Source organism: Alligator sinensis, unplaced genomic scaffold (genome assembly GCF_000455745.1).
Source record: "Alligator sinensis unplaced genomic scaffold, ASM45574v1 scaffold1003_1, whole genome shotgun sequence".
Classification (NCBI taxonomy): domain Eukaryota; kingdom Metazoa; phylum Chordata; order Crocodylia; family Alligatoridae; genus Alligator; species Alligator sinensis.
In genome coordinates, this window is record NW_005842557.1 from 493,350 (window position 1) to 508,599 (window position 15,250).

Below are 15,250 nucleotides of genomic sequence, written 5' to 3' on the forward strand. Positions count from 1 at the left end.
TAAACCATTGGTAAGTGTTTAGGGTTCAGGTCTGTCACCTCTGTTTAGACCAAGGGCCACTTTATTTCATGAGTGTGCTCCTGTGGGGCAACTGATTAACAGGTGGCACTTCTACAGCCATTCTGGGTAGGGAAATACTAAAGTTGAACATGTGTTGCATGGACCACTGTATTTTCTGCCTGGTGGTTTAGGGCTTGTCTGTTTTGCAGCAGCTTGTCAAACATGCTCTAAACTTGGAAGGTCCCCAGTGAAGACGCAGATATATAACTGTATGGCTGCTCTTGAACCCGTGGTGTCTGGTACCCTTGAGAGCAGCTGCTGGAGTGAGCCCAGTGCAGCCTCTCTGGCATATCTCTGAGTTTGGAACATGCCTGTTATTGTAGGTGAGTGGGGCATGATTGAACCTATCATGGTTGGACCACTGTGTGGACAAGCCTTTAGAAGTCAGCGTTCGGTGCTCTCATCCGTGGTGTCTGCATCAGATTCCTGGTCAGGAAAAGCTTTCCCTTCAGAGGTTGGACAAGATGTCCCCTGTGGTCATTCCAGACTTTAGGTGGCCATGCATTATTTCACTGACATATTGTGCTAGTCAATAAACATAGATTGCTGTATGTGGACACTAACTAGGGTAACCACACGTCCTGGTTTGTCCAGGATACTCCTGGATTCCATAGACCCAGTTCCAGCCAGTTGATCAAAAGTCCTGGGCTGGAGTCCAGTGGGGAGGCGGAACAGCACGGTGTGCCAGGCTAGTGGACAGGCAGACACCATTGCCACTGTGTGGGAACAAGGAATGTAGGGACCCTAGATATGACATCTTAGGGGGCCATGAATTTATCCACCTTTCTCCTGAACCACAGCAGCAGTGTCTGCCTACCTACCTGCCTGGCATACCATGCAGCTCCACCTATTTTCCCCCCTCCCCTCCCCAGATTCTAGTCCAGGACTTTTGGCCTACCGGCCAGGGCCAGTTTATGGAATCTGGGGGAAGTGGACGGAACAGAACAGGATGCAGTTTAACAAAGATACCATGGGTTGCACCTAGGGAGGAAGGATCATCAACACTCCTACAGTCTAGGAGGTACCATTCTAAGTAGCACAGCTGCAGAAAGGGATCTCGGAGTCGTAGTCAACTCCAAAATTAACATGGGTCACCAATGTGATAAGGTAATAAGTAAAGCTAATAGCACTCTTTCTTGCATAAGTAGGTGCATCACAAACAGGTCCAGGGAGGTGATACTTCCCCTCTATGTGGCATTGATCAGGCTGCAGCTGGCATACTGCATCCAGTTTTGGGTACTGCACTTCAGTTGGGATGTAGATAACCTGAAAAGGGCTCAGAGGAGGGCCACCTGCCTGGTTAAAGGCCTACAGGAAAAACCCTACAAGGACCAATTGAGGAACTTGAATCTCTTCAGCCTGTACAAGAGAAGGCTGAGAGGTGATCTTGTGGCCGTCTGCAAACTCATCAGGGGGACATAGCAGGAAATAGGGGATACCGTGTTCACCAGGGTGTCGATCGGGGTAACTAGAAACAATGGCCACAAACTGAAGGAGAGCAAATTTAGATTGTACATCAGGAAAATATTCTTTACAATAAGGGCTCCCAAAATATGGAATAGGCTTCCAAGGGAGGTGGTGCTGTCCCATTCTTTGGTGGTATTTAAGAAGAGATTGGCCAAACACCTGGCTGGGGTCATCTGAACCCAGCCCTCTTTCCTGCCCAGGACAGAGGGTTGGACTTGATTTAATAGGTCCCTTCTGACCTTAAAATCTATGAAGTTAATGATGCCCCTAGCTCTGACTCTTCAGCCTGACTTCAACATCCACAGATCTGCCTGTGGAACCGTGATTGTACAACCACCCATTATCCCACACTGACAGAGCATCTTTTCTTCTCTCCTGTTCCAGATCAATTGTTTCTGCCTCTGTTCAGTCTGTTTCCCCAATATAGAAAAGCTCAGAACTTTGTATCAAATTCAGAACGATTTTGGTGGCAGGCAATCTAACTGTGTCATTCATATTGTCATCAGAAATCCAATTGTCAGGCTTGATATAGTAAGACAAGGTAAATTTAAAGTTAATGATGACTAGGACTAGGGACAGACATTCAGAAATCCTGAGCCTGAATTGATTCAGTCTTTGCAGGTTAGTCTAACCTGCAAAGCTTGAACCAATTTGGAGGTGGATAGACATTCATTTTTCATTCCAGAAATTCAGGCACATGCCTGCAGTGGCTCTGGCTAGAAGCCAGGGGGCACTAGAGCAGCCCTCCCTTCCTTCCACTGTGCTGAGCTGAGGGTGCATGGCCAGGCACCAGCAAGATGCTCTGATTAGGGAGGAGTTGCTCCCCCTGCCTCCCCAAGCAGCCCAGCAGAGAGTTGATAACAGTGTTCAGCAACCCTAACTCAGTGTTTATCAGCCCATTAGAAAACAAAAGTGTCTCTCATTAGTTCAAGCTCTTGTTAAACAACTTTTTCCAAGGAAGGAATGGAGGGACATTACCAGCTACCTGTTGATTAGCTCCAAAAAGCCATGAGCCAACACTGTGCTGTCTGCTTTTGTCCTATCTGCCACAGCACGGACCGTAGCCAGCATGTGGTATGCTAGCTAATGCTGAGAGGTGTCTGTGTAAGACAGAGGGGAGGGGGAAATCCCTGCTTCAGCAGAGAGTGGGGAGTGGGAGTAGTGGGGAGCAGGAGGAAGCCAAGCAGACCTCACTGTCCATGTAGTTTCTGCCAGAGCTGCAGCCAGGGAGCAGAGGGGAGGTGCCAGCCCAGCTTTTTGGAGCAGAGATTAGAGCCCTGCCGAGCCCAGAGATCATGCTGAGATGATGGGGGACTGATTCAACTTAAACTTAGGATGAGGTCTGGGACAGACATTGCATATACAGGTTTGACCCAAATGTTACCAAATCTGCCCATTACTTTGGGGTGTGCTCATTTATTAGGGATAGTTTCTAGGGTCTTGGTGATTCTGTCAATGTGCTGCTTGTGTTACTATACGGAGCTGTATTTCTCCCTTCTGCAAGCCCTGACCCCCAGTGGAGCTATCTTGCAGGACTCAATCTCAATGGGCTGGGTTCCTCCAGTCACCAAATCAGTCATACACACAAACACACACAAATTAACGTGACACGCCTGACCTGGCCGGGCTGATCAGCATGGACAGGCTGACACCCTCATATGCCAAGAATCAGTTCATAAGAGCAACAATAAAATGCAGTCAGACACAAGCACACAGGTGAACAGAATCCCTCTGAATCCGGCTGGGTGTCCAGCTGACACCCTCATGGGCCAGCATTCAGTTCATAAGGGCACGTCTGAGTCAAACTGGGTCAATCAGCCTGTACAAGCTGATCCCCTTATGTGTTTCAAACTCAGCACGTCCCAATCTTTGGCCTCTTGATGAGCAGACCCCACAATAATTTGGGCTTCACAGGGATCTTTAGCATAGGTAAAAGAAGCGTTGCTGCAGAGTACGGGAGGAAAGAGAAGCAGAGAAGGAAAAATATACACAACTATTACCAGTTTGACTATAAAAGTTATTTATTGCTAAGCATATGAAATATATAATTGTACTAGTAGTAATAGACATGCAAAAGAAAAACAAACACCAACAATGACAATACTACCCTGGTTTCACTAAGTATTTGGGGAAACTTAGCTCAAGCTTAACTGATACAGTTCAGGTTCAGAAGTTTATGCCTAGAAAGAAGACAGAGAACGCTGGGATCTCACCTAGTCCACGGTACTCAGGCTGCAAAGCTGACAGGCACAGTCTGTAGCACAGTCCTTGAAGGGAGAGATGATCTGTTCTTCCAGCGTCCCAAGAACGACAGGGGATGGTGTCAGCACAGGGGTTTTCTTCTTCTCCTTCTTTCCTCCTGCTTATACTTCTTTTCCTTCCTTTTCCTCTTCCTCTTCTCCCTCTAGCAGCACACACACTTACAGATTTTTATACCCTCAGTTCAGCTGCTTCGAAGCACCCTCAGTAGTGTAAATCATTGTCTTTTCTATTGACAAGGGGTTATCTGGTTTGGACCATCTCAGGAAACTGATTGATAATCAGGAAACACTTAAGATTAGGGAGTAACCCAAATACTTGGGAGCCAGCTTGAAATTCCTATGGGTGGCAGATATACTGATGGGATATCTCATGGTTTCTTCAGGAACAATAGATAGCTTGCAGCATCAGGATTTTGGATTTTTACTTGTTGTGCACAAGCCTCAGCTTAGCATGACTTTTCCAGATCTTACTATAGTCTTTTAACAGACTTAAAACAATTATTGGGGTGCTCATAACCTTTTGTGGAGAGGACTCCCACCAGTCGTCTCGGGAAAGATATGACAACACCTGGGATTAGGGCTCCAGCAGGCTGGATGCTGTGATGAACCCTTAACCATTGTTCAAATGTTGCCCATACCCCCTCTGACTCGGTCTCTTGCCTCAGCATTCCCTAACCCGGCAACCGAGTTTTAGTCAATCAAGTTTAAATAGGCCTCCCATAGTGGGACCGGGGAATGTACGGCCCGAGATGCCTATTAAACTTAGAGCTGTGTGTGTGTGTCTGGGGGGGGAAAAGTCCTTAGCAAATCCAGATTAGAACTGGTCTGATAAATGCTGAGCTGGGTGTGTGTGAACATGGGTTGATTAACATTGGAAGCACAGATTCCCCATCATGCAGCGCTCTCCTGCTTCTCTGGTCCCAGAATTCACTGCAGTCTCTGCTTCAGGCTTTCTGTTTTCCATCTCTCATGTAAATGAGACCTAGGGCAGTTGATTCACTCGTCACCCTTATCTGGTGAGGGTCTTAGGTGCGTCTCTCACTGCATCTTAATCAGTTTCGTTTAGGTAGAGGAGGGGAGGGGGGTGAGTCCTTTGTGAGTCAGACAGACTGCATCCTGTACCAGGGTTCCCCAAGAATACAGAGCTGAGACGTAACACAAATCAGTTAAATCTGATACTGCATTCAGCCAGGTTTATCTTAAACCAGTTTCAGCCATTTTCAAACTGGTTTATGTGCACTGAACATCTGTTCTGTTACAGGTTTAAACCAGTTTCTGATCACTTAAACCAGTTTATCTCTGTCCCTAGCCTAGCAGTCATTAACAAATTAATGCTCAATTCTAACCTGTAACAGCAGAAGCTACAAGGCCCAAAGTTACACCTACAAACAAGCTCATAACTTTAGCAGGTCTAGTTATGACCACTGTTTCACTTTCTCCTAAAAAGATTTCTCTATTACCGTCTTAATCAGAGCAAATTTTAACGTACATAGCTCTCCTTCAGTTATTTGAACAAACAGCAATATAACATTATGCAAAGATGAAAAGCTGTGTTTGCTGACACCAAGTTCCAGGTCATACTCTATCCACCTTCAACAAGTTCCACCCATATCACCTCAATTTTAGATATTGTCCTACAGCACAGGTGGGAAAATCCTGGCCTCATATAATTAGACCCTGCATTTTATCCAGAAACACAAAGGACTATTTTAGTCTGATAATTCACCTGAAAGAAGGCATGGAATAATTTTGATACCCTGGATGTGAAAAAGATGGGTGAGCTGATACCACACTCAGATGTCTTCTGAGTCAAAAGCAAATTTTTAGGAGATGTAAATATCAGAGGAGAGTGAATGACCTTCATTTCATAACCAAAATCTATTTACAACTCTTCTTCCAGCTGAGGTATTAGCTCAACAGGCTCAAGTGTTTTACTAGGAAATGAGCAATTAGTTTCTCAGCTACTTATGTAAGCTTATTTGTAGAATGGCTTTGACCCAATGAATCTGAACAGCAAGTTAATATTTAGCACATCACAATGAGACCCTGTTTAAAGGTTTTTGGTGCAGTTAATTATACCAAGACCTCCAAGGCACAGGTTTGCTAGGAGAAGAGTACTTTCTAACTATTCACATTCAGCTGAATATCTGCATGCCTGTTTTCAGTTTCCTATCCCTTCCCAAACACAATATACATTCATCTCAAAGAAGTAAGGAAACATTTATTTGTTGACAAGACAGTTACACCATTTGCATTCCACAAGCCAAGAAACCAAATGCAGAAATGATCATTTGAAGTAGAATTTGAAAAATTTGCTTAACATTAGACAGAGTGATCAAGAGTTCTCACTTTCATACCTTTTTTCAGCAATGAACTTTCTGGACTTACTCTTGCACAGGCATAGCCGCAGTTAGCCAATATAAAGGATTTGCCAAGACATCCAAAGTTTGCTCATCACCCATTTGCCATTTTTTGGGGATGACCTAAATTTTCATTTGTAGCTATCCTGCTCTTATGAGCATAAAGACTAGGGACAGAAATCACACACAAAATGGTATATGTGATCAGAAACTGGTTCAAATCTGTAACATGACAGAAGTTCAGTGCTCATAAACCACTTTCAAAATGGCTGAAACCAGTTTAAGATAAACCTGGATGGATGTAGTATCAGACTTAATTGATTTAGATTAAACTGGGTTATTGAACTTCCATCCCAGATCCCCTCCACATTCAAGTTAAGTCCCCCAGCTTCCCAGGATGGCTTGCACTTTCCCCACAACTCCCTCCTCCCCCACCGTCTTGCAGGGTAGGTGGTAGCCTTGGCCCAAGCTGCCTGCTCCAGCCAAGTAGGGAGGCATGCTCTAGCACCCCCCAGCTTCTGGCCTGAACCACTGCAGGTATATGGCTGCATTTGTGTAATTAAGTGTGAATGTCTGTTTGCTTGTTTATCGGTTTAATCTACGTAACTTAAACTCATCTGTGAAGATTGACTTGATTCAGCCTTGGACTTTTTCACTGTCTGTACTTACCCAAAATGGTAAATTGGCCTGTCCAAATCCACCTGGATTCTCTCCCTGCCCTTTAGTTTACCTCCCCCCATAGTTTGGTGTTATCTGCAAACTTGGACAGAGTGCTTTCTACTCCCTCATCCAACTCACTAATGAAGATATTGAACAGTACCAGTCCAAGGACAGAGTCTTGGAGCGCTCTGCTGCCCACATTTCTCCAGGTAGAAATCGACACATCCACCACCACTCTATGGGTGCGTCCCATAAGCCAATTTTCCATCCGCTGGACTGTGTAATCATCTACATTGCAACTGTTTAGTTTATTTATAAGAATTGTGTGCGACACTGTCAAAGACCTTTTTAAAACCTAAGTAAATAACATCTACCTCTATTCCTTCATCCAAGCATTTTGTGACCCAGTCACAAAAAGAAACCATGTTAGTCAGGCAGGATCTGCCTGCTGTGAACCCATGCTGGTTGCCCGTTAGCATTATTTTACCTGCTGGTCCCCCACCAATGTGATCCTTAACAATTTTCTCAAAGGTCTTGCCAAGGTTAGAGGTCAGGCTAACCGGTCTGTAGTTACCTGGTTTCTCCTTCCTCCTCTTCTTGAAAATAGTGACCACAATGGCCCTTTTCCGGTCCTCCAGGACCTGTCCTGAGCACCACATTTGGCAAGTGTCATTTCCTCTCTCTCTCTCCCTGTATCAGATCATCATCTAGGAATGACATTTAAAAGTCTAAGCATGTACTGTAGTTCAGATGCCTACAAGACCGCATGCCCTGAGACATGGTTTCTTTGTTTATTGTATGTGCTGTTTGCAGAGGAAAATAAAGGAAAGGACAGACAACAACAAAGTATATATATGCCACTTATCCCTTGAGGTTTTGTAGTTCTTTTCCATTTTATCAGACTTGAACTTCAGGGAATCCCATTCATTCTGTTCCCTTATGGACACAATGACCTTAAATACTCCTAAAGCAGTCAAGTTTAGTTCAGGTTTATCTTATAGTCTATACTTGCTAATTAGCAATTCATTCCACAACACAAATCCAATGAGGACTTGCAAGTGCATCTTGTAGTCCCAAGAAGACTGGTAAAAGGAAATACCACTTTCCCATAATTCCTGCTAGTAATTGGCCTTAAATTATACTCAGTCTTTCTCTCTTCCCTTCCCCTCTCTTTCCCCCTCTAAAAGCAGGTTCTGTCAGTGGTTAAGTTACATTATCACAGGAGGCCAAGTATAGTTCTCCATACCATCTAGCATGCCAAATTGTTTGAATGGACCAGCTCATATGGGTGTTGACAGAGATGGAATAAAATGCTTTTCCTATGTCAATATCAAATCCTTCCCAGAAGGTGTGAGCTTGTACCCTCATGAGTAAAAATAAGATAGTGTCTCCCAAGAAAGCATATCGGGATTGTCTCTAATTTGGCCTGTCATGGTAATGTTCACTGCTTTTCTTTTTCCTGCTGTTTAGGTTCCTTAACATAACTCCTTGCTAGGATGGGAAGGAAATTGGATCTGTCCAAGCTCACAGATGAAGAGGCCAAGCATGTTTGGGAAGTGGTTCAACGGGACCTTGATCTACGGAAGAAAGAGGAAGAAAGATTGGAGTGAGTACATTCTTTAGGGCTACTTCAAGGCTTTGATGACTCTGAAGGAAATAGCAGGTCCCTTTAGATCTTGTTAAACATGAAAACAGACGTTAGAGATTAAGCCAAGAGTCTGAAAATACAGACAAGAAAAAAGAATGAAGCTTGAATCTGACTATTACCCCAGTCCACCAAATTTTTCTGAAACTAAGAACTCAATGGATGCAAATTACGGTAGCTCCATTGGGGTCAATCATTGGTTTAAAGCAGCATAGCTACATCAGTTTACACCAAGAAATTGGGCACCCCAAGGCATTATCATCATCCAGGGAAGCATGATGAACCAACATCTAGTTTCAAATACACAAGAGCAAGTGACATCAGGAGGAGCTCTCTGCATGGATCAAAGGACAGAATTAGCTTTGGTCACTTTTGTTTTTATTAATGGGCTTTTATAGGCTTGAATTCAAATATCAACATGATTCTCATAAGTGCACGGTTTACAAAAGTGCTGATTTAAAATGGGTCAAATTCTATAAAAAATTTTGTTTGTTTGTCTCCTTAAAATGGGACCTTTTCTCCCCAAAATGGTTGATAATTCAAGTCTAAGAATTTGGACCAGCTGCAGTCTGCATTGGGGTCAATCGTTTTGTGCCTAGGAGCCAAAGTGTATGGTAGAGAAGTTATCTGTACTTCTGTTTGAACAGAAGTGTCTGGCTACAGTTTGTTCAAGCAGTTGTCTAAAACAAGTTTCTCACATCACAAGGTTTTTGGGGGGTTTTTAATAGTGAAATCTAGTGGGCATGGGAGATAGATGCATTATTTTTCTTGTGTCACCAGCTATATCTCGCATAGTTCTAAAGACTAATCATGCAGCATGTAGAGCAAAAATCAAGGTGGAGAAGAGACATAGTACCTGGAAAGTGAAGGGAAAGGCTATTCAATTCCTGTAAAGGATAAGAGGTAGAAACTGACTCAACTCCACCATACATCGTAAGTGGGTGGTTCCATTGAGATTCCATTTGTATTAATCACTTTACTGTATTTGATTTGTACTGTAACCATAAAAGATTTTCCTGTGGCCACAATGAGCTGACTTCCTCCCAGCCAGAGTGGACCTGGAGAGAGTGAATTTTCTAGTGCCAACAAAAATCAGAAACAGCAAATGCCTGCTATCCACTGCAAGAAGTTCAGATTTCCCCACAGTTTGCCAAAGGGTCTCCATCCTGACCTGCAGACTTTCCTGTGCACTTCCTTGGGCAGAAATTTCTGGTTATACTGTTAAACATATTTTTCCTGCTTTGCCAGGCCATTTCAATGTAATCAGCCTTGTGAAATGTCTGATTCAGGGGAGCATGAGAGGAAGATCAGAAATGATAAAGTTTATAGTAAATCCTGAAGAAGATGCTCCAGCATTAGTTGCAGTAAAGCACAGGTTAGTCTGAATGGTCCAGTAATGCTGGAAGTTGAAGGAAAGCTTTATCCTTGATGAGTTTGATTTAGTGTGGCAGGGATCAGCATTTTTTTTCTTTTCGATCACTGGGCCTGAAAATGTTTTAGACCAGTTCATTAGCTAACCCATTCTCTCTCCCATGTGATTTCAAAAGGAGATGTCTTGCAGAAAGCCAGAGCTAGAAAGGAATGTTTTAGGTCATATGATAGCTTGAAGAACAAGTCTTCAAGAACAAGAGGGTACAAACATAACTGTTTCACAATCCAAGAACAAAGGGTCAATTCATGTAATTAACTCTTGAGGCTGATTTCCAGGGGGATAGCATCAGGATGCTGGATATGTCTTGAGGGTTAGGAGACAGAAACAAAATACCTACCAGGTCTTGAAGGTGTATCTGTATATCCTACTGTGCCATTAATTTCTACCTCTGGTTTATGTAATATCAGACCTCAAAATGAGTTTTCATCTTGTTCTCATTCATGTTAATACCACCATGGCTTTACTAACTGCTCATCAGAGAAGCATTTACACAAGCTTACTTGTCTTCCATACACAAAAATGAGTTGCCAGAAGCAAATCTGCCTGTTTGCTTTGCAGCAGAACCTTGGAGTTCCAGTCTGGAGCAGGCTGTATTTTGTAGGGTGCATTAGGATTGATTTAAAGGTTTACCAAGCAGCCACACAGAATGGTGAAGAGCCCTTGGGTGCAGACACATTACATGTTTGCTCCCAGGTAACTTATCTTGGATTCTACTCCAGAGTAAATGACCTAAGTTTTCTGCACAGATACACACCCAGCTGTCTGGAGATGATGGTCAATAGTAAGTCTACTAGATGGCAAGGGAGCTAGTAATAGCCTGTTTTGCTTTACCAAAGTGCTATCCCAGAAAATCTAGTAAATTGATAGATATGTGACTGGTTCACCTGTGCAGCCTACACTGGTTTGTATTTACTCTGGACTTTCCAAGAAATGACCCTTTACCCCAAAATAGTTATGCACTTTGGTGTTAGGCTGTGCACAATGTGTCTGCTCAGCTTTGACCCTACAGCTGGGGTGCTCAACCCCTGGCCCATGGGCCAAGTCTGACCAGTGGAGGTAGAGGAGCAGTTTCCCTGCTGCCAAGTTTCCAGACCCATGGGGGAGCCCCACAGGCCAGATAATGTGGCCCTACATGCCAGATGTGTCTGGGTCAAGACCGGACCAGGTGGTGCACAGGTTGGATCGGGACAAGTGGGTTCAGATCAGGTGGCACAGGTCCTGATCGAGGTGGCACATGGCTAGATCCAGTGGCATGGGTCCATATTGGGGTAACACATGGCTGGATCTGGCATCAAGGGTCCAGTTCAGGGTGTTGCTTGGCTGGAGCCAGGGTAGCACAGGTCTAGATCAGGACATGTGGGATCTGGCCCATGGACCTACCCTACTCCACTTATCTGGCCTGTGGAGGCAAAAGGTTTGGCACCACCATAAAGTAAAGGCAAATTACTCTGGAGGAAAGTACCTCACCAAGGGCTAGTAAACAGTGAGCATCACAAAAGGCCAGCATGCTCACTCTGTGCTCAGTGAGAGAGATGCCACCTTGGGAGGCATCAAACTTTAGAGACACCCTTTCCAAAGCAGAATTTCTGCTTCCCTCAGGTAAGAAAGTGTGTACATGTCACAGCCCTTTCTGGGCAGGCCGTGCACAAGGGCACAGGGCATTTTTACCTGGCATTGGGGACACTCAGTTGAGAACTACTATTTTGCTGCCTCAGCTTCCCTCAGTAGTTCTCAAATGAGGGTACCACCAAATTCAAAAAAGTTTGGAGAGAGGTCTGACTGAAAAGGTTGAGAGCCACTTGTGTAAGTGTTCAGTAGGTAAATGTTACTTATCCTTGGGTGCTGAGAGCCAGCACCTAAATGCATAAAGATGGGGTAAACAATGATTCTTGCTCCTCTGCACAGACACATAGCCAAGAAAAAAGTTCACTGCTATCAGTCCATACTGTATATGACCCATTTTCATCTGCAACAAATTCTTCCCCCCTGAAAGAAACTTCTGAGCAAGGTGTGTGTGAGCACAGAGACTGCCCTTAGTGGCCAGGCATGGAGGTGCAGCTGGAATATTATGATATTTAAAATATTTTTTCATGGTACATTAAACAGACCCTGTGCCACAGTAGTTTCACATTAACTCCATTGCATCCAGGATTAAAAGTGCTTATAATACAGGCTGGGTAGGTCAGAAATGGGAGGTAATGCTCAGTGGCAACCAACATGAGTTCATTGCAACCAGATCCTGCCTGACTAACCTTGTTTCCTTTTACGACCAGGTCACAAAGTCCTTGGATGTGGGCATTGAGGTGGATGTTGTCTACCTGGACTTCAAGAAGGCCTTTGACACTGTTTCTCAGCCCATTCTCATAAAAAAACTAGGCGACTGCGGCATTGATGCCTACACAGTCAGATGGGTGACAAATTGGCTCGATGGTCGTACCCAGAGAGCGGTAGTGGACGGGTCATTTTCGACCTGGAGGGATGTGGGCAGTGGAGTTCCCCAGGCCTTGGTCCTCGGGCCTGTGCTATTCAGTATCTTTACCAGCAACTTGGAGGTGGGCGTGGAAAGCACACTGTTAAATTCGCTGATGATGCAAAGATGTGGAGAGAAGTGGGCACACTGGAGGAGAGGGACAGAATCCAACTAGATCTAGACAGGTTACAGAGGTGGACAGATGAGAATAGAATGAAATTCAATGCAGACAAGTGCAAGGTACTGCATCTAGGGAGAAGGAACCTGCAACACACCTACAGGCTGGGGAACACCCTTCTCAACAACACAGTGGCTGAAAGGGATCTTGGAGTCATTGTTGACTCCAGGATGGACATCAGCCGCCAATGCGAGGAAGCGGTCATTAAGGGTAACCACACCTTGTCATGCATCTATAGATGCATCACAAGCAGGCCCAGGGAGGTGATCCTTCCCCACTATGTGGCGTTGGTCATGCCGCAGTTGGAGTACTGCGTCCAGTTCTGGGCACCGCACTTCAAGAGGGATGTGGCTAGCATTGAGAGGGTCCAGAGGAGGGCCACTCGCATGGTCAAGGGACAGCGGGTCAGGCCCTATGAAGAGAGGCTGAAGGCCTGAATCTATTCAGCCTCCACAAGAGAAGACCGAGAGGGGATCTGGTGGCCATCTATAAACTCACCAGGGGGCACCAGCAGAAAATAGGTGAGGCTCTGTTCCCCCGGGCACCACCTGGGATAACAAGGAATAACGGCCACAAATTGATTGAGAGTAGGTTCAGGCTGGACATCAGGAGGCATTACTTTATGGTTAGGGCTGCCAGGCTCTGGAATGGACTCCCAAGGGAGGTGGTGCTCTCCCCTACCTTGGGGGTCTTCAAGAGGAGGTTAGATAGATATCTGGCTGGGGTATCATGATCCCAGCACTCATTCCTGCCCAGGGCAGGGGGTCAGACTTGATGATCTGTTCAGGTCCCTTATGACCCTAGAAACTATGAAATGACAGGAGATGGGGAAGGGGAAGTAGAGAAGAAAAGTTGTCCCCTTTCTTACTGGAAGCAGGTCAGGAGGCAGGGCAGAAAGCAGGCTATATTGCCCCCAGCAGGTCATGATTACTGAGTCTGCCTGGCTGCCAGTAGCCTAAGTGCCCCTATCATGGGGCAGCTGCCTGCTTATAAACAGCAGGCTACTCAGTATAACAGATGCCTTGGCTCCAGCCATTGACTCTTTATTTCCCAGTCCCTGGGTCCTGCCTTTTTGTTCCTAGTGTTTTAGGTGCTGCTTGTTTGGTCCTAATTTCTTGTTGCCTGGGTCCACCTTGTTGGTTTCCTGGCTTCATCCTTATTCCTGCCTACTGACTCCTTGTTCCAGGCTCCAGCCTTGACTCCCCATGCCCCAAACTGCCTTGACCCCTTTTTTCCTGTCCTCTGACCGTCAATTTCTCGCTGGTGACTTAGCTTGGCAATTGTCCATGTTTCAGCTCTATTCTCAAAGAGCTTACTGGCATCCAGGATCACGGCGTCCGCTCACTGTGCCAGCACTACACAGCCATATGGGATGTGGCTGCATCCCCCTCACCATAATCCTGGATTCCCTTATGAATGCAGCTGCACTGTTAGTCATTCAGGAGGTTAGTCATTCAGGAGGTAGTGAATGCAGAGCCTGGCATAAATTTCGGGTATAGACGTGTTCTTGATTCCTTTAGTAGTCTGTATCAGCTGCACTTTGATTACTCATTCAGCACTGAATATAGTAACAGATCAGCAGGTTGTGATCATGACTTCTGAAAATATTTTTTATTTAATGTCACGTGGTTATTGTAACCTTTATGTCAGTTCAGCTGAGGTCTGTCATCACCTTGGCATCTCTGGAGCAGGAGGAATGGGGTGAGACTTGGAAAACAAGACAAACCAGTCTAGTGAAAGTTTCTAGTTCCCTTGGAAACAGCTGGAGCATATAAGCCCCATGAGAAAAGTTACATTGGGCACATGGAATTAATATTATTTCACATTTTCTATTGTGGTACCAACCACAGACCATGGCCAAGTTGAGGTCCCTTGTGTTATGTGCTGTGCAAGCATAAAATAATGCCTTTATAAGTCACTCATTGTGATGGACAGGGTCTTGCTACTGTAAAGATCTAACTCTAAGCACCGTGCAAATGCATGGCGCATGCTCATAGTGGTGCAGATTCACAGCTAATGTAAATCAGCACAGTTCATTCAAGGTAATAAAACTATTCTGGATTGTACCAAGTTAGAGTTTTAGCCAAGGCTAAGAAGCTCAGTTAAGAAAAATTATCCCAGGTCTTGGCAGCTGATGTCTGTCCCAGCCTCTTTGAATAAAAGTTGGGAAGGCTCCTGTAGGACCAGAGAAGTATGCCCTCCTATCCTGCCCCACACGCTTTGGCTCAGGCGCAGGCCTGCAGTCTTTCTGTCCACTCCACCATCACCCAGTACCTGAAAGGGAAAAAAAGTTGAATGGATTATTTTCTTATTAATTAGCTTTGAGCTGACATTTGACCTGTCCCTTAATGGGTCACACTAATATCCATTTATTGACCCTACACTAAAGCCAGTGCAGTGGTGTGCAATTAATGAGGTTACTTTGGCTCCAGTCTAAGTCTTTTAAGAACAACTCGCCTATTGAGGTTTCCCTTGTGTTACACCAATGTTAATTCTGTTTGAAAAAAGGCAACTTCCCAGCCCTGCCCAGATAGAAAACAAGCCTTGAAAGACCTTTCCTACAAATCAAATAGCAGGCCTCCTGATCATAGCCCAGAAGTCAAACAACCTGTGGTAGGTGTTAGCTAAAACATTGTGCTGAGAACAAATAGAAAAGCTTCAAGTAATGAGACATCATTCAGTTTAATACGCAGGTGTTTGTTTGCGCTTGCTCAACT

At 44.9% G+C, this 15,250-nt stretch overlaps 1 protein-coding gene across 10 annotated transcripts in view; it reads left to right on the top strand.

Moving 5' to 3' along the window:
• The window catches only part of MLPH (melanophilin), an 87,482-nt gene that overhangs the window by 13,794 nt on the left and 58,438 nt on the right, over nucleotides 1-15,250 (top strand). For all 10 annotated transcript variants that reach the window (XM_025213946.1, XM_025213951.1, XM_025213948.1 and 7 more), the window contains exon 2: nucleotides 8,279-8,414. In XM_025213946.1, the coding sequence (XP_025069731.1) occupies nucleotides 8,305-8,414 (110 nt within the window). In that variant the 5' untranslated portion in view covers nucleotides 8,279-8,304. The remainder of the gene's footprint in view (nucleotides 1-8,278; nucleotides 8,415-15,250) is intronic.